Source organism: Triturus cristatus, chromosome 7 (assembly GCF_964204655.1).
Source record: "Triturus cristatus chromosome 7, aTriCri1.1, whole genome shotgun sequence".
Taxonomy (NCBI): domain Eukaryota; kingdom Metazoa; phylum Chordata; class Amphibia; order Caudata; family Salamandridae; genus Triturus; species Triturus cristatus.
Window position 1 is genome coordinate 1,567,817,117 of NC_140590.1, and position 26,060 is coordinate 1,567,843,176.

Sequence of the window (26,060 nt, forward strand, 5' to 3'; positions counted from 1 at the left end):
GGAACTACTTTTTTTGGGAGCACTAAATGGGAGTCCCTGTGTTTTTCTTGTGTTCTCCCCACTTGATGCTTCCCCCCTCTCCCACTGCTCTGTCCATGCTCAGATCCCAGCTCCTTCGTGAAAGCATAGCAACAAGTATATTTCTGCTAAGCTTGACATGAACAGGTTTTCGGGTTGTCTTATTACCTGTGTTCCTTTGCTGTACATAGCCATTCTCCCAAAAGGCCCACAAATCTGGCCCCAGGCTGCTGCAGAGTAATATTTGTTACAGTTAAGACTTGTGTGGAAAGTTAATTAGGCCTTAGCAAGTGATACTACAACTTTGAGCTCTCAACTGCTGCATCACGACCATTCACTTAAAAATGACCACTTTACAGGGTGTTTTACTGAATCCAGTGGGGCATTATACGAGACCCTCAAGGTTGACTTCCATTTGCCTATCCATTATGGTCTCCGCCAGTACCGGAGGTCTGTGGTAAGCAGAATTAGTAATCCATAGAAAGTACTCACATTCATGTGTTTCCGTACCCGGACGGGCTAGTAAAGAGGAGCAGTCAAGTGCAATGCCTATCATTCATGTAACAAACCGTTCACCTCCTTCACAAACGGAGCTTTACAATAAATGTCAAAAAGTCCTATCCTTGTCCTCAGACAAATGACCTTAACACAGTGGTTCCCAACCTGTGCGCCGCGGCACCCCAGGGCGCCGTCAAAACTAGCCTGGGGCACCGCAAACAGATGCGCACCGATGACACTGCAAGCAAGGTAGAGCAATATAAATCACACTTTAACAGTGCACTTCAATCCCGAGCTTAACCGCTTGCATGCTCATGACGAGCCCAGCTCGTCATAACGGCCACGGCCCGCCCACGCGCGATTGATTCCCCACTGTGCGGGAGAATCAATCAGTGGGTGGGGTCGTGACGAGCTCAGCTTGTCATGAGCACAGCTCCACTGTGCCTCATGTACCGTGCGCGCCCCCCCACGCTGTTCGGGAAATCCCCCTGCGGCGAAGGGGTTAACCATACAAAATAGTTCAGAAATGCAAGGTATCTTTTAATCTTTATCGCCATCTACTGGATTAATTTTAGAACATTCATAACAATAACAGGCTTAAAGCTTTCAACATCGTCCAACAAGATCAATAACCTGGACAGCAATATTCATTATTCTGTAGCACAGAAACAAAAGGTTTAGTGGCAATAGGTTAAAGTAAACCTTGCTTCTTTTTGTTTTACGGACATTTTTCACCCCTCCTTATATTTTGTAGTACTCTTACCAATTCCAAAAATATAACTCCATCCACTTTATCCTCTTATTTTTCTAAAAACATTTCTGCTGTAGCACAATTGAGATTTTTATTTTCTGTGGCTGTTATGTCACGAAGAGTGTATTTTCAGACTACTGGTCATGCTCCCAAAGTATTGCTTACCGCCAAGGCATTTTATAATGAACACCAAAAAGATGTTAAACAGTTTAATAAATAAGTGAATTTTGTAATTAAACGATTTCTTTTTTACTCTTTCCAAAATATTTTACATAACTGTGTGTCAGCTTGTGTCTTTTGCAGAGTCCAGAAGTATAAAAGCCCTTGGGCAGGGGAGGGAGCTATGTTCTTACTACCGTTGTTGGTATTCCAACGTAGCAGTCACACTCTTTTCAACTGGGTATTTGTTTGTATGTTTTTGAACCTCTGCCAGCACAAAACAAAGGTGCAAGCAAAGTCAGGCCCACACACCAGACTCACTTCGGCACCGTGACAGCTCAGAGGCATGTGAGGTGGGAAGTAAGCACTCGCTTTTCTGATAAAAGCCTGGTTGTATAATGAGAGATAGAAAAGGAAACCACAAGGCAGGTCGTTGGGCATGCAAGGAAGATATTAAGGAAGCTAAAGGACCTTCTAAGACTGGCTGAAGGCAGGAGACTGCACTGTGCTTGCGTGATGTGCTTATTTATGTCTTCAGATGGTGTGATGGTGCCAGAACATGGCTACCTCTGCCTGAACTGAAAACAAGCTCAGAAGAAGAGCAAAAGGATTTAAAGCAGATGGACAGGATTTAGTAGGTCAGAAATCCTCAGATTACAGGCCAGAGACCCACGGACCACCATTCCCAATATCATTCAGTCTCAGTTTCTTCTTAGCTTATTTCAGGGAAGAGCCCAACAAATGTTATTCGGCTCCGCTTAACTAAAGTAACTAACGGGAAAAACACAATCTGTAAGGTACATCTTCCTCATCAAAGAAAGGAGTGATGACCTGTGTTGCCCTTCACTTGGCCACAGTAGTACCAACAAAATTTAATGACTGGGTGTTTCCTCGTAACGTCCAAAATTTGCTCCTTAGAGGTGTGATCTGGTCAGAGGGGTTTAGAGTTAATCATGTCTTCACTTCAGGGTCATTTAACAGCTCATCAAACACCAATCTGGTGTTTTCCTTCAGCAGCTCCTCGGACTTCCTTTAACACACACCAGTAAAGTGCACAGATGATTTTAGGGTTGGAATCTCAGCAGAATCTGTTACTGATGAAGTTCCATTTCGTCCAAGGAGCTCTGTGATATATATACAACAGTGTATTTCCAAGGACAATAGCCTTCAAGGCGCAGACTAATCTCCCAGATTCCTGTAGTATTGTTTAGTATTTTGTACACCCATTAAGCCACATGCAGACCCCAGTGCTGAAGAGATTCCCTTGTATTGTTTCTGACTTAAGTAATTAAAGTTTTTTTATATTAAACAACGGTTATATTTTTCATTTTATTACAACTATGATTGTAATAGCATCATTGGCTTCATCCCAAATATTTTCAGGGAGAACCCACCCAAAAATAGTAACATAATGGGGAGCCGCAGCCAATTGGCAATACGTCAAGGGAGCTGTGGTTTGGGAACCTCTTCAAATATATTGTAAACTGTGTGTGCAAGTCATCCAATGGCCAACACAGACGCGCATAGAGATATATATGTGTCAAGAAAAGAAAAACAAAAAGAAAAAAAATAAACAAAAGAGAAAATGGTAAACAAGTCAACTTCTGAGGAAAGCTATGTCTGCCTCAACAGTCCCATGCAATATTCAGGGACTACATACAAACTAACAAGGGAAGTGTTCCCATTATCTATGGAGGTCATGAATACTCCCTTAAAGTCTGTCCCCACCCATCCTGGTCTGTTGAACCTTAAATTAATGTCCTGGGGGACGAACGGCTAGAAAAAGAGGAGGAGCCATGGCTTGTACCAATCAGGTCCTGTCATATTGTCACATTACAAAAAAGCACGGGATACGTCTGACTCTTTTGTCTTGGACAGTTTTACCCCTTTTTATAAAGCGGCTTCTCCCTCTACTGTAGGACGTGCAAAGGGAGTCTAGCCTACCCTGATATCACTTAAATTAGCTTGCACGATGAAGAGGTTGCTTTGTTCCTTCTCTCCACCCCCCCCCCCCCCCCCCCCCCCATTTATTATCAGTGGAATTCACTTTTTTCCAAGCGACCCACGCTGTTGGTAATTCACTTTTATAATTATTTCTGCAGGGAAAATGATAGCAAGCACATGGCCGCACTTGAGGGTTTCTTGGACCATTATGGAGAGGAGAGTTGCTCCTACTTTGAGGTTATTATAATGGGGGATTTTATTGTACATCTTTGTCTTTCTAATTGCACTTTAGGTAGGGGGCCTTGGGACGCTTTGGTTTCCTCTAATCATTTTGAACATTCTGAATATTCCCCGTCGTCGAAGTGGGAGTCCCACGGTGTATAAAAAGCAATAAGTGTCATGTATATACATAAACATACATAACCACATAATAGCATATACATATCCAAATAAACTTTATATACAATTCAGAAATAACATATCAAGTGAAAATACCATAGGATAGCATTGACACATAGGAAAGCATTGAGAAAAAGAATCACTATACTGACATATCATTGTCGTTTTATAGTCCAAACTCCAGCCAATCAGGCGCAAGCACCCTCTAGAACCTTCTCCTCAGAGGCTCAGGCCCTCAGATTTTCGTAGCACGAGAGTGACAAAAGAGCCGAAAGAGGAGAAGAGAGCCTCTGAGGGGAGGAGGGTGGGTCGCATGTGAATCTATGAAAGACACCAATACTGGAGAACCACAGTTTACAGGTAAGTAACATTTGTTCTTCTCCAGTATTTGGGGTGTCTTTCATAGATTCACATGCTTGAATAGAATAGTGAGCAGTAAGCAACAGCCGGCTGACAAGGCCGTAATAATATTGCATGAAATACAATGACAATGTATTTAAAACGCAATTGAGAATACCCAAGGAGGAGGGAAGTAGCAGAGGCTCACCTTATTTAAACAGATTCCGTAGAACTGCTTGTCCCACAGCCGTGTCATTAATCGATTCCAGGCAGTAGTGCTTCGTGAACGTGTGCCTGCTGGACCACGTAGCTGCCCGGCAAATCTGATGGATGCGTACACCAGCGAACAGGGCAGTGGAAGATGACATGGCTCTCGTTGAATGAGCCCTTACTCCAGAAGAAAGCGGCTTGCCAGCCCTTTGATGGCAAAAGGAGATTGCTGAAGAAACCCAACGGGCAATCGTGGGCTTGGTAACCGACTGACCTTTACAAGTGCGTCCGTAGGCCACAAACAGCTGATCCGACTTGCGAAAGGATTGTGTTCTGCTGATGTAAAATTTAAGACATCTCTTCAAGTCCAGAGAGTGTAAACTCTGCTCCGCCAGAGACTGCGGATGCGGGGAAAAAGGTTTTTAAGATTACTGGTTCATTGAGATGGAAATCGGATGGCACTTTAGGCATGAAAGACGGATTAGTGCGGAGAATAACACAGTCCGATCTGAATTGAAGAAACGGAGGTTGTATTGTAAAGGCGTGAATGTCACTGACTCTGCGGGAGGAAGTCACAGCAAGGAGTAGGGCCACTTTCCAAGTTAAGAATTTGAAATCCGCCGAGTGGATTGGCTCAAAGGGCGCCTTCATGAGCTGAGGCAATACGATGTTCAGACGCCACGTGGGTGGAGGACGCCGAATGGGCGGGAACATTCGGAAGAGACCCTTGAAAAATTGCTGTATTACTCTAGATGAATAGAGAGAGGACGAGGCGTCCTGCCGAAAGCGAGATATGGCCGCTAGAAAGACCTTTAAGGTAGAGTGTGACAGTCCAGACTGAGCTAACTGCAGGAAGAACGGCAGAATGTGTTCCGGGGAGGCGTGCACTGGATGTATGCGAGCGGACGCACACCAAAGACAAAATCGCTTCCACTTTAGCTTATAAGTTTTCACTGTGGAGGGCGCCCTTGCCTTAGCTAACACCTCCCTGCAGGCTGGTGGAGTATTCAAATGAACAAATTCAAGGTGTTCAGGTTCCAAGCCGACAAGCTGAGTGAACTGGGATTCGGATGGCATATCCGCCAGTCGTTCATTGTTAGAAGGTCCGGCCTCGAGCGAAGAAGGATGGGTTCGCATTGGGAGAGGAGGAGCAACTCCGAGAACCATGCCTGCCGAGGCCACCGTGGAGCTATGAGGAGCATCTGGCACGGTTGTTGCCGCATCTTCCGCAACACTCGAAGAATCAGAGGGATAGGCGGAAAAGCGTACGCAAATATCCTGTACCAATTTATCGAAAGGGCATTTCCGCACGACCCTTTGTGGGGAAACCAGCTTGCGTAGGTCTGGCATTTGGTATTCTGAGGGGGTTGCAAAAAGGTCGATAGTCTGGCGACCCCAAAGGCCGAAGACAAAGTCTAGAGTCGGATGATGCAATTCCCACTCGTGGGTCGATGACGTTGACCGACTGAGTGCATCCGCCAGAGTATTGGAAATGCCGGGCAGATGAACTGCCTGGAGCGTAATCCGATTGACTATGGCCCAACTCCAAATCCTCTGAGCCAGACGGGAAAGCAGCGGAGATCTTGTTCCGCCCTGCTTGTTCAGGTAGTGCATGCAGGTGGTGTTGTCCGTCTGAATGAGGACTGACTCCCCCTGGAGCTGGAGGCGGAAGGATTTCAACACCAAGAAAATGGCCATCAGCTCCAATCTGTTGATGTGCCAGTAACGCTGAGCCGTTGTCCACTTGCCCTTGACGGATAAATCTTGAAGATGTCCGCCCCAGCCTTCCATGGATGCGTCCGTGGTAAGAACGAGTTCTGGGGCTGTCGTTAGAAAAGATGTTCCTGCTGCGATGTTGGAAGGACGGGTCCACCAATGCAGCGCCTGAGCCATGCGAGGTGTCACCACGAGCTGGTCGTTGAAGGAACCGGAGACCCGACGCCACTGCTTGTCCAATTCCTCCTGAATGGTGCGGCTCCTCAGTCTACAATGTGGGATCACAGCGATGCATGAGGACGCCATCCCCAGAAAAGACTTTAATGTGCGGACTGAAACTGACTGCTTTGCTGCGATGGAGCTTGCAAGCTGTCGAATCCGTGCCTGACGTTCCGCAGAGGCAAAGGCCATAGCCGTGCTCGCATCGATGGTAGCGCCGAGAAAGGTCTTGACCAGAGCTGGCGTGAGCTGAGACTTTTGCAAGTTGATCGACAAGCCCAGAGACTGAAACAGATTGAGACAGCGCTGAGTATCGAGGGCCGCTTGGTGGGAGGATTGAGATTTGATGAGACAATCGTCCAAATACGGGAATATTTGTATGCCCGTCAGTCTCAAATGAGCCACCACCAGGGCCAGGATCTTTGTGAAGACCCGCGGAGCTGAGCGGTGGCCGAAGGGCAGGACCTTGAATTGGAAATCCCTGTGACCCACACGAAAACTTAAGTACTTCCTGTGGCGTGGAATTATGGGCACATGGAAATAAGCATCCTGAAGGTCGATTGTTGTCATAAAATCGACCTGAGAGAAGAATTGAAGGATGTCCTGTAGCGTGAGCATGCGGAATGATTGGTCCTTGAGGAATTTGTTGAGCGACCTTAGATCGAGGATGGGGCGCCACTCCCCAGATTTCTTTAGTATGAGGAAAAAACAGGAATAGAACCCCAACCCCTTTTGTGATTTCGGAACCACTTCGATGGCCCCTTTTTTGAGCATTATCTGGATCTGATTGAAAAGTTCTTTGAGGTGAGCAGGAGGAGGTCCGGATGGAGAGGTGTGTGGGGGAACCTTCACAAACTCTAGGGCATGGCCCCTTGAAATAATGTTCAGAACCCAGCGGTCTGAAGTGATTGAGGACCAAGTTGAAAAGAACTGGGAGATTCGTCCTCCAACAGGAAAAGGGGAAAACTTGAAAGAGGGGTCGTTTGATGTACCCAGTCATTGTTTTTTGGAAGAGTTTCCCTTGTAATTTGACTTTCCTCTATAAGATTTGCCAGACTGCTGTCTGTAAGACTGTTGTGGCTGTGAGGAATAACGTTGTTGTCCTTGGTTGTAGGAGCGGTACTGGGAAGAGGATCCACGAGAAGAAGAAGAGGAGGTGCCGCGGCCGCACGCACCCCGAAAGGGCTGCTTCCGGAACTGGAGAGTGCCGAGGGAGCGAGCCGTCTCCGTGTCCTTCTTGATGGCTTGTAATGCGTCCTCCACATGCTGGCCGAATAAAGATTCTCCGTCATACGGCATGTCCAGAATCTTGGCCTGTACCTCCTGATGGAACGAGGTGGAACGAAGCCAACCCTGTCGTCTTAAAACAGCCGCTCCAGCCAATTGACGAAAACCCGTGGAGGCAATGTCGACGGAGCAGTCGATTATTTCGGAGGATGCTCTCACCCTCTTGCAGGATCTTTAGAGCTTCCGCTCTAGAATCTTCCGGGATAAGCTTAACCAAAGCCGCCAAATCCGACCTCATTTGTCGATCGTAACGACCGGAGGATGGCCAAAGAGTTTGCTGCCCGGACTGTTGAAGCCATGGTTGAAAACTTTTTGGCAATGGCATCCAGGCGGCGGCCGTCACGATCCGGAGGTGACGAAAGCGGAGACGATGGATTTTTGGAGCGACGTTGCGCCGCCTGGGTGATCACAGAGTCTGGCTTAGGCGGAGACACTAAGCAAGCTGGGGAAGAGTCCGGGGCCTTGTATTTTTTCTCCAGTCGCGGGAGGACAGCCGGGATGGAGTTAGGCGTTTATCAGTTTAATGCCCTCGTTCCAGATAAAGTCGATAATGGGCACGGCTCGTATCTGCTTCTGCGGCTGGGACTTGAATTCGTACGGAAAGCAGACCTCCTCCCTAACCAACATGGGAAGGTGAAAACGTTGAGCTGCCCTGTCCATCAGTTGATGGAATCCTGATATGTCGACAGGAGGTGAATTTACTGACGATGTTGGAGGAAACGCCGGCGAATTGACTTGATAGTCATCCCAGTCCGCCATAGGGTCGTCATCATGAAGCTCTCCCTCCTCCGTATCCAGATTGTCCACCACCTCATCTGTTGCAGGGGGAACCAATGCAGGTGCGGATGGGGTCAGCATAGTTGGCAACACAGGGGTAGACGTTACAGCAGATGCGTCTCACGTGGAGAGCTATGAGAGGAAGCCGGAAAGCGGCGATTGTAATCTTCCAACATGAATTGAAGGTTGGAGATGAGCGACAACGGAAGCTACGCCTTGGGAACTTGTGCAGGGTGATGTTGCTCCTGCTCCTGACAGTAATAGTCCTGCGAATAATCGTCCTCTTCAAAATCTTGGCATTTAATGTGAAGCTCAGAAGGACTACGAGCATCACGAAAAGAGGACTGAACATCGTCAGAGTCCGAAACCTCCTCAGCAACCGTGGGGAATAGCTGATGAGATGGCCGAGTGACCGGTGGCATCATAACAGAGTCCAGCACAGCATGGCGACGCTGCAACAAGGGAGGTGTCCACCGACACTGGCACTGGTGTAGACATTGGCACCAAAGGCATCGTTGCAAAATTTGACACCTCCGTCGTCGAGGCGATCGTCGACGAAGTCGCTGTCGATGAAGTAGTCGTCGACAAAGCCGCCGTCGAAGTCGACGAGGCCGCCGTCGAGGCCGTCGACGAGGGTGCCGATGACGAAGCCCGTGCCGACGAGACTGTCGGAAAATAGACTTCTTACTTGAAGACATGATGAGAAAAACTCAAACCAGACCAAAGAACTGAGCAGAGCTCAGGGAGACTCCCTTCACACGACGTGCGGTAGAAAATCTGAGGGCCTGAGCCTCTGAGGAGAAGGTTCTAGAGGGTGCTTGCGCCTGATTGGCTGGAGTTTGGACTATAAAACGACAATGATATGTCAGTAAAGTGATTCTTTTTCTCAGTGCTTTCCTATGTGTCAATGCTATCCTATGGTATTTTCACTTGATATGTTATTTCTGAATTGTATATAAAGTTTATTTGGATATGTATATGCTATTATGTGGTTATGTATGTTTATGTATATACATGACACTTATTGCTTTTTATATACCGTGGGACTCCCACTTCGACGACGGGGAATATTCAAGCATGTGAATCTATGAAAGACACCCCAAATACTGGAGAATAATGTCACCCCCTGGGAACCCAGTAAAGAGAAGAGTCCGCTAAGCTTTGGGGTAGTTGAGGTCCAGAAAGCCATCATGGCTATATCAGGACAAAAAGCCCCTGGTCCAGATGGAGTCCTTGGGGATCTTTACAAGGCTGACCCAGGGACATGGACAAAGATCCTAGCAAGGGTATTTAATTTAGCAACAACGGGCAGCTCACCTCCTCATGGTCCACAGTGTTTATTTTCCCAATTTTTAAAAAGGACACCAGAGATGCCCTACCTGTTACGGCCAATCTCGTTACTAGACTCAGCCGCTAAAATCATGGGTTAGGTGATTTTGGATCGTTTAACAATATGTTTAGACGTAAGCAACGTAATTTCAGACCTTAATACGGTTTCAGAAAAGGAATGGAGACAGTGGAGCAATAAATAGATCTACTTATGATGATCGGCAAATATACACTTGCTAAAAGGGAAGTATGTGCATAGCATTCATGGACTTAACGTCCGCTTTCGACCAAGTGAATAGGTCAAAAACATGACCCTTATTACTGGAAATTGGAATGCCTATCTGGTGGCTCTCCCGCACTGGTACCACTTAAATTTGACTGCCTCGGCCAGATACAATGAAAATGGTTCTCTTACCGAATCCTGGGAGGTTAAGCGAGGGGTGAGAGAGGGACGCATCTTGGCCCCGGTCTGGATTCCCTTATATATTAACAATCTGGGGGCTGCCCTGTCATCTGCTAACAAAGACGTCTCTAGAGCAGGCTCTAAACTTATCCCTGCTCTCTTATATGCAGACGATGCAGTTCTACTTGGGAGGACACCAATGGGGCTGAAAAGACTTGAAAACACTTATTGATTTTATGGTTTCACTTAACCTCTCCATTAATTTCCCCTATAATGTCAACCGATAAAGTGTGACAAGCGTACGCTCATATACAAAGTTGGAAAACTGACACATTTTGCTACATTTCCTTATTTGAGTGATTTGTTTGATGAAAAGGGGTCATGGGTAGCTCAGCAAATACTAAAAAAAAAAAAAACACCAGTCTAGATCAGCAGGAGCGACTATGTATTTTGCTTGGAGACTGGAGAAGTAAACCATTACGACCACTATTGAAGGTCTATAATGAGAAATGTACACCAATGGCCACATATGGCAGCGAGGTATGGGGCTATAAGGAGGCCGGCGATTTGCAGGTGGTTGAAAATATCTGCGGAAACTTGTATCTGTACCCCCCAGCACCCTAACTTTTATGGTGCACGAAGAACTAGGGCAGGGTTACATTTCTGATCGCATAGCAGTGGCCCCTTTAATACGGTTGTTAAAAATATGGCCTAGCCCCACTCCTACCCTGAAACAATTTGTTTTAGAAGATGGCATGAGGCTTGATAGGGCCGCTGAAGTTCCTTGGCTAGGTCACATTTCACAGCAGCTGGCGAATATAGGGCGCCTTGAGCTCTTTACACATCCTAGACAGATGTACCCTGGTGAGCTGAAAGATATTAAAAGGCAATTTCTAACAAAGAGGATGGTGGAATGGAAAAATAAGTGAACTCAATAAACCCACAATACGACAACACTTAATATTTAGTCCTGGGACCCTTGAACAACCTCTGGTCTTACATTAAAATCTACACCATCGCTTTAACTAGGATTAGGTTTAATAGCATTCACTGGTGTCTAACGGTCCCCAAGGGTTTCTCTAACCAGGGGCCCTAAAGCCCTGCTCTTGGGATGATTTTTTCGGACTAAGATCTTATATATCTGCAAATGTTGTCTTCGCCTTTGATATGCTTCGGGGTTGCGAGTTTTTTTAACAGCAGCCTTACAGTGAGGAAAAAATGTGGTCATGCACTGAACCAGTCTTAGAAATGTCATATTTTAGTGGGCGTTTTTAATTATTTGTCAGTACTGTATAGAATGCACTTTAATCAGGTCTATGAAAGCGCAGTAGTTTTGACTTCGGTTTTCACATTTTATTAAGGCTAATATATATTAGGGCTCAGAGACCCATACATGGTAACTGTATATGGATTATTGGACCTGTCCTTTTACTAAGTATTGTATAAGTTTTTATATTTTTACTCTTGGTGTGTGTAAATGTTCTTTTATGGTCAATATCGGCCGAAAAAAAGTTTATTCGACTTGACTTGTTTCCAAAATTACCATAACATAAAGCAACATAAGCGATGAGGGCATAGCATCTGTGTGCACAAGTCACAAATTAAACTGTTCAACCAAGTACAATGCTAACGCTAAACTGTCCGTGGTCCACTGCCTAGACCACTGTATAATAATAAGAATAGTAATTAAGGACCAGGAGCGTTTTCTAAGTAGTAACAAATATATCAGTCCACAGTAAACATAAATCCAAAGAACAATCCACAGGCCAGGCTTTCAGCTGTAACGATGTATGAAGTTTAATTTCAGGAAAAATCAAAAACACAAATCATCTGTTCAAAATCATACGGTCTTGACAGCCTACGCGTTTCGTCCTTTGCTGGATGTCATCAGGGCTGTAAGAAAAATACATATAAACACTTATCAGTACTATTGAATACATCTGAATCTAAACATCAGTACTTATTCAATATCCGTCCAATTACTAAAAAAAAAAATGTATAAAATTAATACAATGTCATCCTGCCTATTTCCATTCTATATTGATTCTCCCAGGACCCGAACATCAAAATAACTAAGCAGCACTAACAATCAATCCACAAACAAAACAATAATTTGTAATCATGGTATATCATTGGTAGGGACTTTTGTTATTATCAAGGCTTCTATTATTGGGTTTGTTATTTTAAGGTTTCGATCAGTTATAATTATTGTGTAGTCTGAACACGACATGCGTTCTCAATTAGACCTTGGTTGGCGTTTTTATTATTATCGAAGCTTCTATCAATTAGTTTTGTCATTTTCCTGGGGAACTATGCCCAAAGCAATCATGGAACAAGTATGAACTGTTCATATGATTGGCGGAATAGGTTATCGAAGTAGTTGACAAGTAGCGAGTCAGAAATTGTACGGAGTGACGGTTGAGTTGTCGGACCATATAGTAAACAGTTACTCGGGTGACGAAGAGTCTCAATTGGCTGACAGTTTACCGGATATTAACTCTGTGATGCAGCACAAAGGCGGAAGAATTGGAAATAGCTTAAGAAGGGATTTGATTGGTTGGTTAGGAGCCGGACCACATTGTCAAACAGGTATTTGTGTATGTAAATTTGTCGGGTTAAGATAGGAGGTCTGTGATTGGTGTCCAAGGTCCAATGAACATGTATTATTTAGTTTTGTCATTTTACTGGGGAAATATGCCCAAAACAATGATGGAACAAGTATGGACTGATCATCTAATTGGTGGAATATTTTATCGAAGTAGTCGACAATAAGTAGCGAGTCGAAAATTGGACGGCGTGACGGTTGAGTTGTCAGACCATATAGTAAACAGGTACTCGGTTGACGAAGAGTCTCAATTGGCCTATAGATTACCAGATATTAACTTGGTGATGCAGCACAAAGGCGGAAGAATTAGAAATAGCTTAAGAAGGAATTTGATTGGTCGGTTGGGAGCTGGACCACATTATAAACAGGTATTCGTGTATGTAAAATTGTCGGGTTAAGATAGGAGGTTTGTGATTGGTGTCAAGGAATTGGATTAACCGGATTAGTGCACACACTATTTAAAAGGTAGTTGAACGCGGGAACTCCTACAACAGCGGGATTTATCGGATCGGCTGGTTGTGTAGACGGACACTTCGTGTCAAATAGTAGGTAAGCATCTTTAGACATGACAAATGAGAGATTTGGGTTTGGTAACACTAGTTTCTTCTCCAGGGTAAGAATAGCTGGGTTGTTTCTTTGAGAACCGATTAAGAGCTTGAGTGATATTTTCACTTTCTATTGAACATGGGGTGTTTCTTTATTAATGGACTAATGGTTTGAGGGATTTTGTTCAAGTGTAATTCAACATGGAATAAGTCAAAATGGGACTACAGAGTCGTTTTTTACTCTTTTTTAGATACAGAATTGGATTGTGCTAAACATAAACGTAGTATGCGAGGAACAACGAAGAGTTTAGATTTAGAAAGGATTATCAAAACAATGTAGATATCAAATGCCAAATACTACAATATTTATGAACTAATAGTAGGCTCCTTTTTTCTTTTTTAGTGTTTAACTCTTAACGGTACTAATAGGCATTATGTTGGAATATAATAAATATACACAGGTGAACAAAATTCGAGGAGAGTCCATATGAACAATTGAGTACAGACAAATAAGAGGTAGGTTTGGTGAAACAGAGCGATAATAATCAGTTAGATTATCATTGCCACGCACAACAACAAATAATATATATATATATATATATATATATATATATATATATAGTTAGATATTGCAGCTTGTTAACAAGAACACTTAGGAAAATCAGTTTTTCCAGATTAAGGATGGATTGTTTCAACACTTTAGGTATGTCTCTTATCAACTGTACTTTTTACATATGCTTTAATAGAGCAGTAAATAAATTTAAATTGAATAAAAGGATTGAGTCAGAATCAAAGATTGGCAAATTGTTATTTTTTAATATACCATGATTACAAATTATTGTTTTGTTTGTGGATTGTTAGTGCTGCTTAGTTATTTTGATGTTCAAGTCCTGGGAGAATCAATATAGAATGAAAATAGGCATGATGACATTGTATTAATTTTATAAAACTTTTTAGTAATTGGACGGATATTGAACTAAGTACTGATGTTTAGATTAAGATGTATTCAATAGTACTGATAAGTGTTTATATCTATTTTTCTTACAGCCCTGATGACGTCCAGCAAAGGACGAAACGCGTAGGCTGTCAAGACAGTATGATTTTAAACAGATTTGTGTTTTTGATTGTTCATGGAATTAAACTGCATATATCGTTACAGCTGAAAGCCTGGCCTGTGGATTGTTCTTTGGATTTATGTCTACTGTGGACTGATATATTTGTTATTACTTAGAAAACGCTCCTGGTCCTTAATTAGTGTTTCCAATATTACAGCAACCACTTATCATTTGTAACCACTTATGACCAAATTATATGAAGCAGTCAATTAAATTGACAATTCTCCATTCAGTCCATTAACACACAGGAGCCAGCTTTGTTGAGGCCCAACATTTTATTCCGCAAATCGAGATTCTCAGCCCAGTCAACGCATTTTGTCCTGTGGGACGAAACACGTTGGCTGGGCTGAGAATCTTTGTTTTGGTACGGGTTCATGAGCAGAAGGACCCTAGGGGTTGAAGCACAACTATTCAAGTCAGTTTGTTTACTGTCCCTTGTGCAGCTCTCATTGGGCTGTTACAGTTTTTAATTAAGTTGTTAATATTCAACAGGTACCATGGCAGTCGAAAGAAAGGTCCTGAGCGCCTGTCCTCATGTTGTGCCTAGCAGTGTTTCAGTCATCTTATTCATTATTAGTATGTGACAGTTAGCGTAGTAGCTTGAACAAAAGGGGAACACCACTTGCACTACATATCCTCTTCTAGTAAGTGGCATAAGATATACACACTTAAATAGATATGCACCTTTATGGTGGTCTCATCTGATTTAGCTTCTAAATGTTCAAGCTAGACATCTCAATCAGGTTGCCTGTTGGACTTGGAGCTTGTCACAGCCCTGGCCAATGCCATGCAGGCCCCTGCACCAGTCCACCAGCAAAGGAGCATTAGAGGACTTACATGCCATGCCGACACTGCGCTTTTCTAGGACCACAGCAACACTTAAAAGCAATTGCCAGGTTTCGTCTGTTTGGTGGTGGGAGGTGAGACGAATAATGAATGCACTCTGTCAACTGGCAGTATTCTATGTGTCATTTCCGTCAAAGAGTGCATTATGTCCAACCAGTGATGAGCTATCACTGGACCATGATACATACCAGACCATGTGATAGAAGTCAATCACAATCTCTGAGCACCTATGACAAGCAGGGAGGAGCTGGCATTCATACGCTGGATGTGTTTTGGTGCCCAGTAAGCGCGATGCAAGCAATTAGATTGAGTAAACTGCAGCCTTGCATTTTTCAAGACCTGCTTCACAAATCTCAAACATCGCCCCCACAGCTCCTCTGACAACTCATCCTCCTCCCTGGCCTTCCAACACTCTTTAAGCACTCCAGTACCTGGTTGTATGCCTTGCGTAATATAATTGTATGATGTGTAATTGTATGCCTATTGAGCCACTGCATCAATAATATCGACAGCATCTTTGTTGTTGCAGGCATGTTGTGTGTAGTACCCCACATAGGAGTCATCACTTTAGTCAATGCGGAGTATAAAAGAAGTTGCCCAGATCAAGAACATATATGCCCATTAAATTGCCAAAAGACCTAAATTTCCATTCTTCCACCAAGTCCAGACCAGACTCCCTCAAAGTAAGTCGTCAATATTGTTCTTAACTATGTAGCTCGAGCTGGAGGCCATATACGTGGTTCAGGGGAGTGTGGGGGTGTCTTAGAAGCAGTGCGTACATATTTCCAGCACCACTTGGCAGCACATGATCAGTTTTCTTTGGTAGCTGCGTACCAGCAGCCATTCCAGAATATTGTCCCCTCATATCACCCGTAATACATCAGATACCAGTCTGCCTATACAGACCTCGGAAAGTGGTTTTGAATACAGGAGATATAAGTACCAACATGAGGTAGGGCTATCCCAGTGTATAGAAAGAATCCAATGTTCAAGGAGGCCACATAGTTATTGTCTTCTCCATTTCATAATGCTTCGAATAAATTCTTCACTGTTAAGCACAAACAACCCTTAAATCTTTAACATATGGAGAAAAAAAAAGTGTGAAATCGATATCACATAGGTGAATGATTCCATCATCCCACATACTAGTTTGGCCACTTGTGTAAAAAAGTTAGAAAGTTCCTAAAGTTCATACATCCCATCGTGGCTATGGTTAACAGTGAGAGAGAGTGAGAACATGAAAACATAAAAACATAACATGAAGTTAGGAGGAGGTGCCAGAGTAGACAGCAAAGGAAACAAAGAATTAAGAAGTACTGAATCGCTTTAAGGCACAGAAAAGATCAGGATAAAAAGAGCATGACAAATATGCAGGGTTTCAAGTGGTGGAATGACGCAGGGTTGCACTGAATGATGAAAAGCAGGGAATGCAGCGGGTGGTGTTTTGGGTCAGCAGAGAATACTGTGGTGCTTCCACAATTCGGTTTAGACAAAAGTGTGGTCCTTTGGCAATGCTGGGTCTAGCACCCAGCATTAGAAAGCACACTGTTAATAATGAGCTATGTGTGATGCAAGTATAAAGAACTAGTAGAGCAATGCTTGGAAGGGTGAGGGGGGAGCATACTGGGATAGAAGGTAGTCTTGGGAGTATATGTGAGGCACCATGGCAGACCTGAAAGCTGTTGCAAGTTCTGGAATAACATTATGCAGGTATACAATGTAATGCAGAAGTGTTTAAACGCCCTTGTGGTGTTGAAACCAAGGGACAGACTGTACAGAATGTTGGTTCAACAGCAGAGGAAAAGGTGTTCCATTTCTAGGAAAGCATAGGTTGAACAGGTCAGTACAGGGGTATACATTTAGAATACTGATGCACTGTTTGAAAACTAATGCTTTCTTCTTCAGTGCCACAACACCTTACAGGCAATTGCACACAGTGAGTAGGTACCTTCAGCAGCCATTTGTTGTAAAAAGTGATTCCAATGGAGAAGCAGTAGTAGAACAAAACCAATCCAAAAGTTAGGAGTGCCTTTCTCAGGAATCCGTAGCATAGTGCCTTTTTCCCCATCCGCAATGGTCACTACAGGAATCTTCGCTCCCTTCAGGTCACAGTAGCATGCAAGCTCAGGAGACACAGTGCACCCTGGGCTCCCAGGTTCTGCCCTTGTGTGAGGGCAATAAAAGCAACAACCCTGAGCGGCTCCTTTGCCTGGTATTCGAGAAGGTGGAGAGTGCAGATTTGTTTAGTACCAGCCTACAAGCTATGGCTCTGGAATGATAAACAGGAATCCGCACGGTAAAAAAATATTGAAATATAAGTTTTGTTTGCATGTCCAGATCCGGTTTATGCAGCTGCCACATCAGCAAGCAACAAGGTCCTTCAGTTTTAACAGTGGAGTGCAAGGCAGCTCATATAGCAATGTTCGAGTTCAGACGATTCAGAAGTACCTGGCATTGAGCCTGCCATAAAACACAGGCTCAGCCTGTATCCACGGTGCTGCAGGATGGCTGCTCCAAGGTGCTGGTTCAGCTCTTTGATGGCGTATCGCTATCCTGTTCGTGCATGGACTTGAGTCGTCTACTGCCACGCTGGCTTGCATCACTTGCTGAACACCATGTGTGGAGCACCATGAGCTGCCTCCTCTCAAAGGTCTAAAGAAAGAAAAAAGAAAAAAGAAAAAGGAGTTAATTGGTTAGTACCTCATCCAAATAATAAGAAAAGTCTAACTTCCCTGGTTGATAAATTGGAACAGTAAGGGCATGTAAGAAATTATGAAGCACAACTCTCTGTAGGAGAGATGGAGACAGTGTTATCCAGGGAGAAAAATTACTGCTCGCCAATGACAGAGAAATACTTAGCCCTTCTGACTGAGAAAAAGTTACAAAACCCAAGTATAAAGAAATACACCGCATGCCGACTGTAAAGGCTGAGATAATCATGTTTTAAAAAGACAGTTACGGGTCTCAAACTGGGGTGTGCCTATTCTAAAGAAAAAAACAGGACCTCCGCAGCCATTTCCCACACCACTTTGTTACCCCTCTTCAATAGCATTCTCTTCACCCCCCCCACACTTAATTATCCTCTTCTTTCTTTCCATTTCTAGTTCCCAATTTCCCCTTACATGTGTTCTCTATTCCCTCTTTACCAACCTAGTATTGATAGGTTTGGTGGAATAACAAGGGGTATGCAAATTAACATAATTTCCTTTTAAGTAATTACACACGGCTTTAGGAAAGGAAAGTAAATGCAAATCTGGCACTTAGTGCTACATTCTAGAACGGAATAAGTTACCACATATGCATTTCGAGCTACAAAAAAAACATTATAAAAAGGGCCGCCTTGCATTAACTCAATGTTAAGCAACTCGATTCTACGTGCTGAAACAGCAGCCACAAGCTCTTCCCAACAGGTCTTGAAGCAATTTCACCACCGGTGACGATTTTTAGGTCTCGCCCGAGTCAGCGTGCATGCGCTGCACTGCGAGGCTTCTAATAAGCACTTTCAACTCGGACGACACTCTTGTGCGTGTGCTTTCTTTTTGCTCACATGCTATTGGCCTTTGCGTGCGTCTTTCTAAGAAAAACAGCACGCAATTGGCCAAAGGCGGGTGCATGTCCCGCTTTCTCTCTCCCCTGGCCTAGGGAGCTCGGGCCGGGTGCCAGCTGCATGCCTCACATTCCTTGGAGTGCACGCACACCGCGCTGGTCTCTTCTTCCTCTCAGCACAGAAAGCTCTCGTGACCCCCGTCCCTTCCCTTGCGCCCACTCCCTCCTGTCGCCCTGATATCTATCGCCAGTCCCCGTGCCCACATCATTCGCCTATCTATGCCCGCCTTTTCTTCTCACGGTCTCCTCTATCTATCTCCATCTTTTACAAACAGCCACCTCCCTCCCTGCCCTCTTCTTGCAGCCGGCCTCTTCCTCCCCCGCCATGATAAACTGCTGTTTTCCATGACCTGCAGAGTAGCACCGCCAGTCTTAGCCTCTCCGATCTTGTGTCTAGTTTCACTGGTGCAAAGTGTGTCTGTGCATCTCTCTCGTCAGGCTTTAAGTGCGTTTCTGCACGGTGGTCCACGGCTATGGCTGTCCTGTTTCCAGAGCACAATTTTCACCATCGTTTGTATGTAAACTACTCCCTGTTGGTGCCGATTACCGAGCCGGTTAATCATTCCTACGTTCGTTCTATACTTTCTCCGTCCCCTCTAGCTCTTCCCTTCATCATGCTCATCTCTTATTTTCTTACCCTTTGTTTCAACCTTTTTTTTTTTTAGTTTGGTCTTCATTCTTCTCTCGTCCTTTTCTTGTTTTGCATTTTCTCTTCATACCCATTTCTTCTTTTGTTGGTCCATTCTTTTTTTTTCCTTCCGTTTCCCTTCTACTCGCTCTTGTGCATAAACAAATGCAACGATCTCATTAATTGCATTTCTTTAGCTACTCTTACACAAACATGTCTAGGCACTGGAGCTGGTACTGCTAGGAAGAAGTCATGCACGTGCTAAGACAAAAATAGTTTTAGGTTCAAAATGAGCATGTTGGTTTCCGGTTAGTCACATTTTATAGGATCTCGTAATCCCTCCTTTCATCTGTTCTCTTCTGGCCTCTGCATGGTTTCTCTCCTTCGTGCTGCCCTCTTTGGTCAGTTAAACCTCTCCCCCACTCTATTTTCCATCTAGAGGATCCCGCCATGGATGTGTTCAGGCTCTCTCCTCGATGCTACTGCAGTATGTCGTTAGGTGGCACGCCTCGATGCTCCTCTTCCGCACTGCATCCCCCGATTTGGTAGCGGGGTCCTTTAACTTCTTTCGGATTCAGAACCTCAAATGTTTTGTTTTCGCTTTCTCTCTCCACTGATTCTTATTTTGTTGAGAATGCTATGAGCCTACTTCTTCTTTAATATACATTGTCTCAAAGCATACCACACATCACTTCTCCGGCACATGCCAGTAATAACCTGTATATTTTTAGGTCGAGCCTAGTGCAATTATTTTCTTGCAGGTGTTATTGTTTTGCAGGCCGTCTCTACCCGTCCCTTCTACCCCACACACATTAAATGGTTCCTTACCTACTGTAAAAAAAATAATAATAATTTAAGTGTGTACTAATTGTATAGCTCTTGAATCCCTGGCAGCACAGGACCCAGGATAATGTGCTGCATAGCTAAACACTTATAAGGTCAAAAAGGCGAGACCTATTGGTTATGCCAATGCTTGTTTTTTATCTCATCGCTCATTTTCCTGTGGGATTCTGCTTGTGACATGGATCCTGTTTCTTGCTCCATCCAAGTTCACCTCGTGCTTCCCAAATGTCCTGGGTGGGGGACGCTGTAACAAAAGGCCATGGTTCATGCATCAGAACGTCGGGTCGCACATCTTACCTTTGTGGCATGAAGTCATTTCTATTCAGCTTTACACGACATGCCAGGCACACTATCTTTTAAAAGCATTTTCATCCAAGGTTTAACTGCTGGGAGTCGAGATAATATCTTTTTGCAGCAGATATACAGATCAGTTCCCACAAAAGCAATAAAAGAAATCTTCTCAGGTTGTGGCTTCTTGTGGAAAGATCACGCACAAAATAACGCTACTGGAGAAATAATCTGGTTCAAAGTAAGCTTGCCAAAGTTTGTTTGGATTCAAGTGCTCTGGATTTGGATTGTTAGCAGCACCCTTCGCATTCTGGCTGTGGGTTTTTTTTTTTTTTTTTTTTTTAAACACCTTCATTTTATAAAGTAATTTGCTCCCTTTCATTTCTTACTCCATTCATCTGGTAACTCGGTCTTCACATTCCCAATTAGCCCTACATTTTAGCACATTTTGTTTTCCTGTCATGCGCTTGCTTTTATATTTTTCTTTGCCTACTAACACCCTCTATGCATCTATTTTTGGCTTTCTCTACTCTCATCTACAAGCTATGCACTAATGTATTTCTCAGTCTTTGCTTTAAATTTCTCATTATGCCATGTTTTTCGAATCTCATACACTTGTCTTCTAAACTGTTTGTGTTCTTGCACTTATTACCTTGTCCCTAGCTTCATCCAAAACGACAGAGTGTTGCCCTAACTCCGATTGTATATCCATCTCATTCTGGCGGTCTCATCCAGCCTCCATCCACCATCTTATCCTTCTTTACCTAAAAATCCGTAGAGTTTCTCACTTTTGTTTCTCCATGCACGATCTAGCATGTATCTGTGCCTAATGGTTTCTTCACAGGTCTCAAACAATACCAAACATGCTGCGTCTTCCAGGGGCAAAGGAGGATACAGCAGCAAAGGGATTTTGTTTTTATTACAGAGGAGTATCAGCTGTGGCATAACCCAACTTTTGGAGTTAAAAGGATGACAGATCCACACCCACACCTGGTTTGGTGATCATGGGGTCCACCCTCCATCATAGAAGGATGCGGACATCTATGGTGAGCTCAAGGAGAGTCCTCAAAGATCTCAGAAGTGTAAATTTGAGCCCTTAACTGGTCTTAGTGTTTTCATTAATCTTAGGGGAGGGTCAAGTCGCCAGACTCTTTTTTTTTTGTTTTAGAACCAAAAAGTAGGCGACATGGGTAAAATGGTGACACGGTGGGGTTAATTCCAGTGAACTTGCTCTTTCCTGGCACATATTTAATACGACATGTGTTCACCCATTTCAGTTGCCCCTGTGAGTTACAGGCCTTCGAGACAATGGCCCTTGCCCTATACGGATGACTATTTCTCCAATGTGAATTGTGTAGGAGTATGTAGTGTGAAGGAAAGGAAAAATATATCTTTTGCCAGGGTTAACACGTGTCGGAGACACTACAGAATCCAGAGTGCAACTGTTGCTTTCTATTAAGAATGCCCTATGGACGGGGGAAGGCTGTGGCCAAGATGGCGGCCAAGCTGGTTGCATAGTACTTAGCTCCACCATACCGCACAAGTTTGGGATTCTGGCACCATCCCGAGCCCCCTCCCAGCACAATAGTAGCCTGCTGTGCCCTCCCTGCAGCTGTATCGAGGGCGGGGGGGGGTCGGGGGGGGGGGTCGAGGCAGTGCACCAGAGACCAGCACCAGGCAGCCGCGCAATACCAGGGACTGGCCGAAGGCTGCGGCCTGCCTGGGATGGCCTGCCTTCTGGGGCCTTGCTGCAACACAAGCTCAGGGGAGTCCGTTATTCCAGCGTGCCAGAGACCCGGGTACAAACAGGATGGCGCTGTCCCTACCCACACTGCTTTCATCAATGAAATTCCCAGCAGGAGGCCAGTGGACTGAGGGGGCCCGGTGTGGGTGGCTCCTTCAAGGCTTGCACACACCTCTCCCCTCTAAACGACATGGCTGTCTGCCGCGCACCTGCCGAGCAGCGAGGGTGATCGGGTTTGGCAGCTCAGACTGCCCTGGCGGCTCCCCCTGCACCGGACACAGGACAAGACCATTTTATTTTTTCAAAGTTTTATATAGCGCAAACTTGACTAGAAGGTATCAGAGCGCTTTACATGAGCACCAGTTACGTTACCCAAGGACACATTAATTTTGGTGTGGCACAAGGAGAGAGTGATCTGCGTCATTGCTGAAACTCGAACCCAGTTCCCCAGATTGGGTATCCACTGCCCTGGCCAGTTAGGCCACATCCTCTCCCTGAGAGGATGTGCTTTGCGGGGATTCGGAGGCCATCTACCACCGCGCCTAGGGACAGACGTGGTGGGGGACACCCCGCGGACAGTATGACCACGGCACCTGCCAACACGGATCATTCCAGTGGCCGGCCACTCCATTCCCCCTCCTACCCCATGGACTGAGAGCTCAGTATTGCACAACATAACTGAGTAGGTGAACTCTGTGGGATCTTGCTGGCTCAGGCGTATACGGGACAGAGGTGCCCCCACCCACACACAGCAAAGATCTACACTATTCCTGGCACAAGGCCAGATGATTGGGGGGGACCTAGAGCGGGTTAATCCTCAGAGGCCTGAACGCACCATTCCGCACTGCTTGGTAGTCTACCAAGTGCTTGGTGTGTGCCTAAGCAATCGGCCTAGCTGCATAGACTGCCATGGCAGCTCCCTCCTCCCTGGACACAGAAAAAGGCCAGGCTTTATGGTTTCCCGGAGGCCCTTAACCAACGCACTTTGGGACCGGTGAGGTAGGGATACCCCATGAACTGGTCATCCAGCTGATCCATGGCAGCTACCGCTGGGCACTGAGCTCCCCTCCATCCAGAATACACGTTTCACTCTTGAACCCCTCTCCCCATCAGATTGAAGGCCCAGTGGGGCACAACATAACTGAGAGGGCGATCTCCGAGGGACATTCCTGTGGTACCACTCCATGCCCTCCTCTGCTGCAGTGGCCACCAAGGCAGATACTGACAGGGTGACTTGGGAAAACAGAGTGCTTCCTGCTCACCCTGAAACCACGAATAGTTGCACGCCATCTTTTTTCCACATCCCCCTGATGCAATCCCCTAATTGCAGCTCAACATGGTAAAGCCGAAAGGGAACAATGCGCCCTAAGCCATGAACAATGAGGGGAGACAGAGAGAGGATGGAGACACCGCACCCTGCAATTGCGCAAATATTAACGGAGCACACTGAAAATTCGACGAGATCCTCAAATTTATAGTGGACACCAAAGCAGCTCTAGAGCCCAAACTAGACACTAGCTACAGATGTAGGCCTGTTATGGGTGGACCATAGGAATTTCAAAGAGGATGGATGAGAGTAAATCCCCCACGTGCGACCCTATGCCCCTCAGTCACAAAGCTGCAGACACAGATGCATGCACAACAGGAAGAAATTCTGGAATTTAAACAGCAAACTGATGAAACTGAGGGGCAATCCAGGGGTAACAACATTCGAATAGTAAGTCTGCCTGAACAAGCAGAAGGCCAGAGTGTGGAACTTTTCCTGGAAGACTTTCTGGTTCACACGGTGCTGCGGGATGCCAATCAACATTCTTCTCTTTGCCTCGAGAGCATAGAGTACTGGGCTGATGGACAGCACCGCAGAGGCCGGTGGTAGCTCATCTCTTGAATTATCGTGATCAGGTCCACATCCTCCAAGTGGCCCGCACTAAAGGCACCTAGCAAATAAAAAACTGTTCAATGGCAGACATTGAACAGTTAAGTCAATCACCTGCACCCACCATCATACCAACATATATCGAAGACCCGTTCATGTCCCAAGATATGCAGGCCTGGCCGAAGCAGGCCAGATCCTAGGGGGGATACGGGCATCACCCAAATTACTTCAGACTGCATACTGCCCAGCTGTTAACAACCTTAACATTTGAACTTGCCAGTAATTGGGTGATCACCCCTATGGTCTGGTTGGGAATGTGCCCTTCCACAGGGGCATCAATGCAGGAAGGCCAAACCAATACACACACCACTCAACTTACCAAGAGGTGGGCATTATCGATGTGGACGGCACTTTCAACCCTGCATCAAACTGGGTACAACATGTCCTACAACGTCAGCTCCCCCTCCCAATGTCTCGTCCAGCAGGCAAGGAGATACAGATTAATGCAAGGTGGTGCAAAGGATCGACCACCTGTTGGCAGCTCAGCCAGGGACTGGGAGTCAGCGTTTTTTATTTCAGGTTTTAACCCTCACTAATTTGTTTTGTTCGACAATCCACACATTATACCTAGATGCATATGCTGGGAGGGAGGGCACATGCTTGGCGCGGCACCACAACATCAGACTATGTTTTATAGACTATGGGAGAGGGCATAAACACCTGGAACTGCCACTATAATGTTCTTACTTTGAAAGTCAGGGATATGGCTAGCTCTGTTACACAGTACAAGATTCACTAATATCTGAAACTGCGCCATATACAAATATCGTGCAGAAAAGACACACACCTTACACAAGCGGAACCGACGAAGCTACACAATAGTTGGTGAGGCATTGCCGCCCGGACCACGTACTCCAGCTACACAGGGGAGGGGGCGGGGGAAGGGTCTGGATATGGATTGCGCCAGGGGTTCCCTTTGCAATACAGCACTCCATATCAACCCAGAGGAACGCTGCATGATTTTAGAGGGCTTATTGGATGGGTCACCATTATCGCTAGAGCCCTGTACACCCCTAACACCAACCAAGCGGACGTCTTTGACAAATTGAGACCAACACTGTTAAACAACGCACATCTGCCATTCTTCTGGTGCAGAGATTTCAACAGCACACCCAACATAGACAAGGACAGGTTTGCCCCTACAGTCTCAGGGGCCCAATCCTTCACGGTCACACAACACTTCCAACGCTGGGCCTCTAACATGCAACTCTGTGAAACATGGCACCCAACTTCCTCAACTGGTAGGGTATACTCACACTTTTAAGACTCCATAGAATTCACATCAGAACAGATGTCATTAACTGCTCTGCTGACCTCGTTCTGAGAATTGGTTGGACCGAATACCTAGGATGCACCTTGTTTGAGAAAAATCCACTACTTCTTAAGCTGGGGTGGGGGTAGTTTCCACCCACATAAACCCACATGGTGTATCCCTGTGAGGACACTTTGTGACACAAAAGACAATTGCAACAGTACTCTGTACACTGCCCCCCGAGATAACAGAGGCACACCACATTGAGATATACTTGAACACCCTCCACCTAGCAATAATACCCCCTTACAGCGGTTAGAATTAGAAGCACCATTTGATATTGAGGAGATCCAATTGGCAACCACACAGATGGCCAGAGATAACTTGCTTCCCTGTGGATTTTTATGCCACGTTCACCCCGCACTTAACCCCCAGATTACTGCAAGTGGGTAAGGCAGCCCGAAAAGAGAGACAGCGCCCGTCTTCTATGGGAGAAGCTGTTCTTACAATATTCCCTAAACCAGGTAGAGATCCATAGTTGGTGGGCTCATATCGCCCCTGGTCTGTTGAACACAGACTATAAAACCATAGGGAAAATATTAG

At 45.2% G+C, this 26,060-nt stretch overlaps 1 protein-coding gene across 3 annotated transcripts in view; it reads right to left on the reverse strand.

Moving 5' to 3' along the window:
* Positions 1-26,060, reverse strand: part of SLC35H1 (solute carrier family 35 member H1) — a 169,004-nt gene that overhangs the window by 113,905 nt on the left and 29,039 nt on the right. For all 3 annotated transcript variants that reach the window (XR_014966848.1, XR_014966847.1, XM_085619392.1), the window contains exon 2: positions 17,109-17,812. Coding sequence is in view for 1 of the 3 variants with exons in the window: in XM_085619392.1 (XP_085475518.1) it covers positions 17,109-17,228 (120 nt within the window). In the remaining 2 variants the exon portion in view is untranslated. The remainder of the gene's footprint in view (positions 1-17,108; positions 17,813-26,060) is intronic.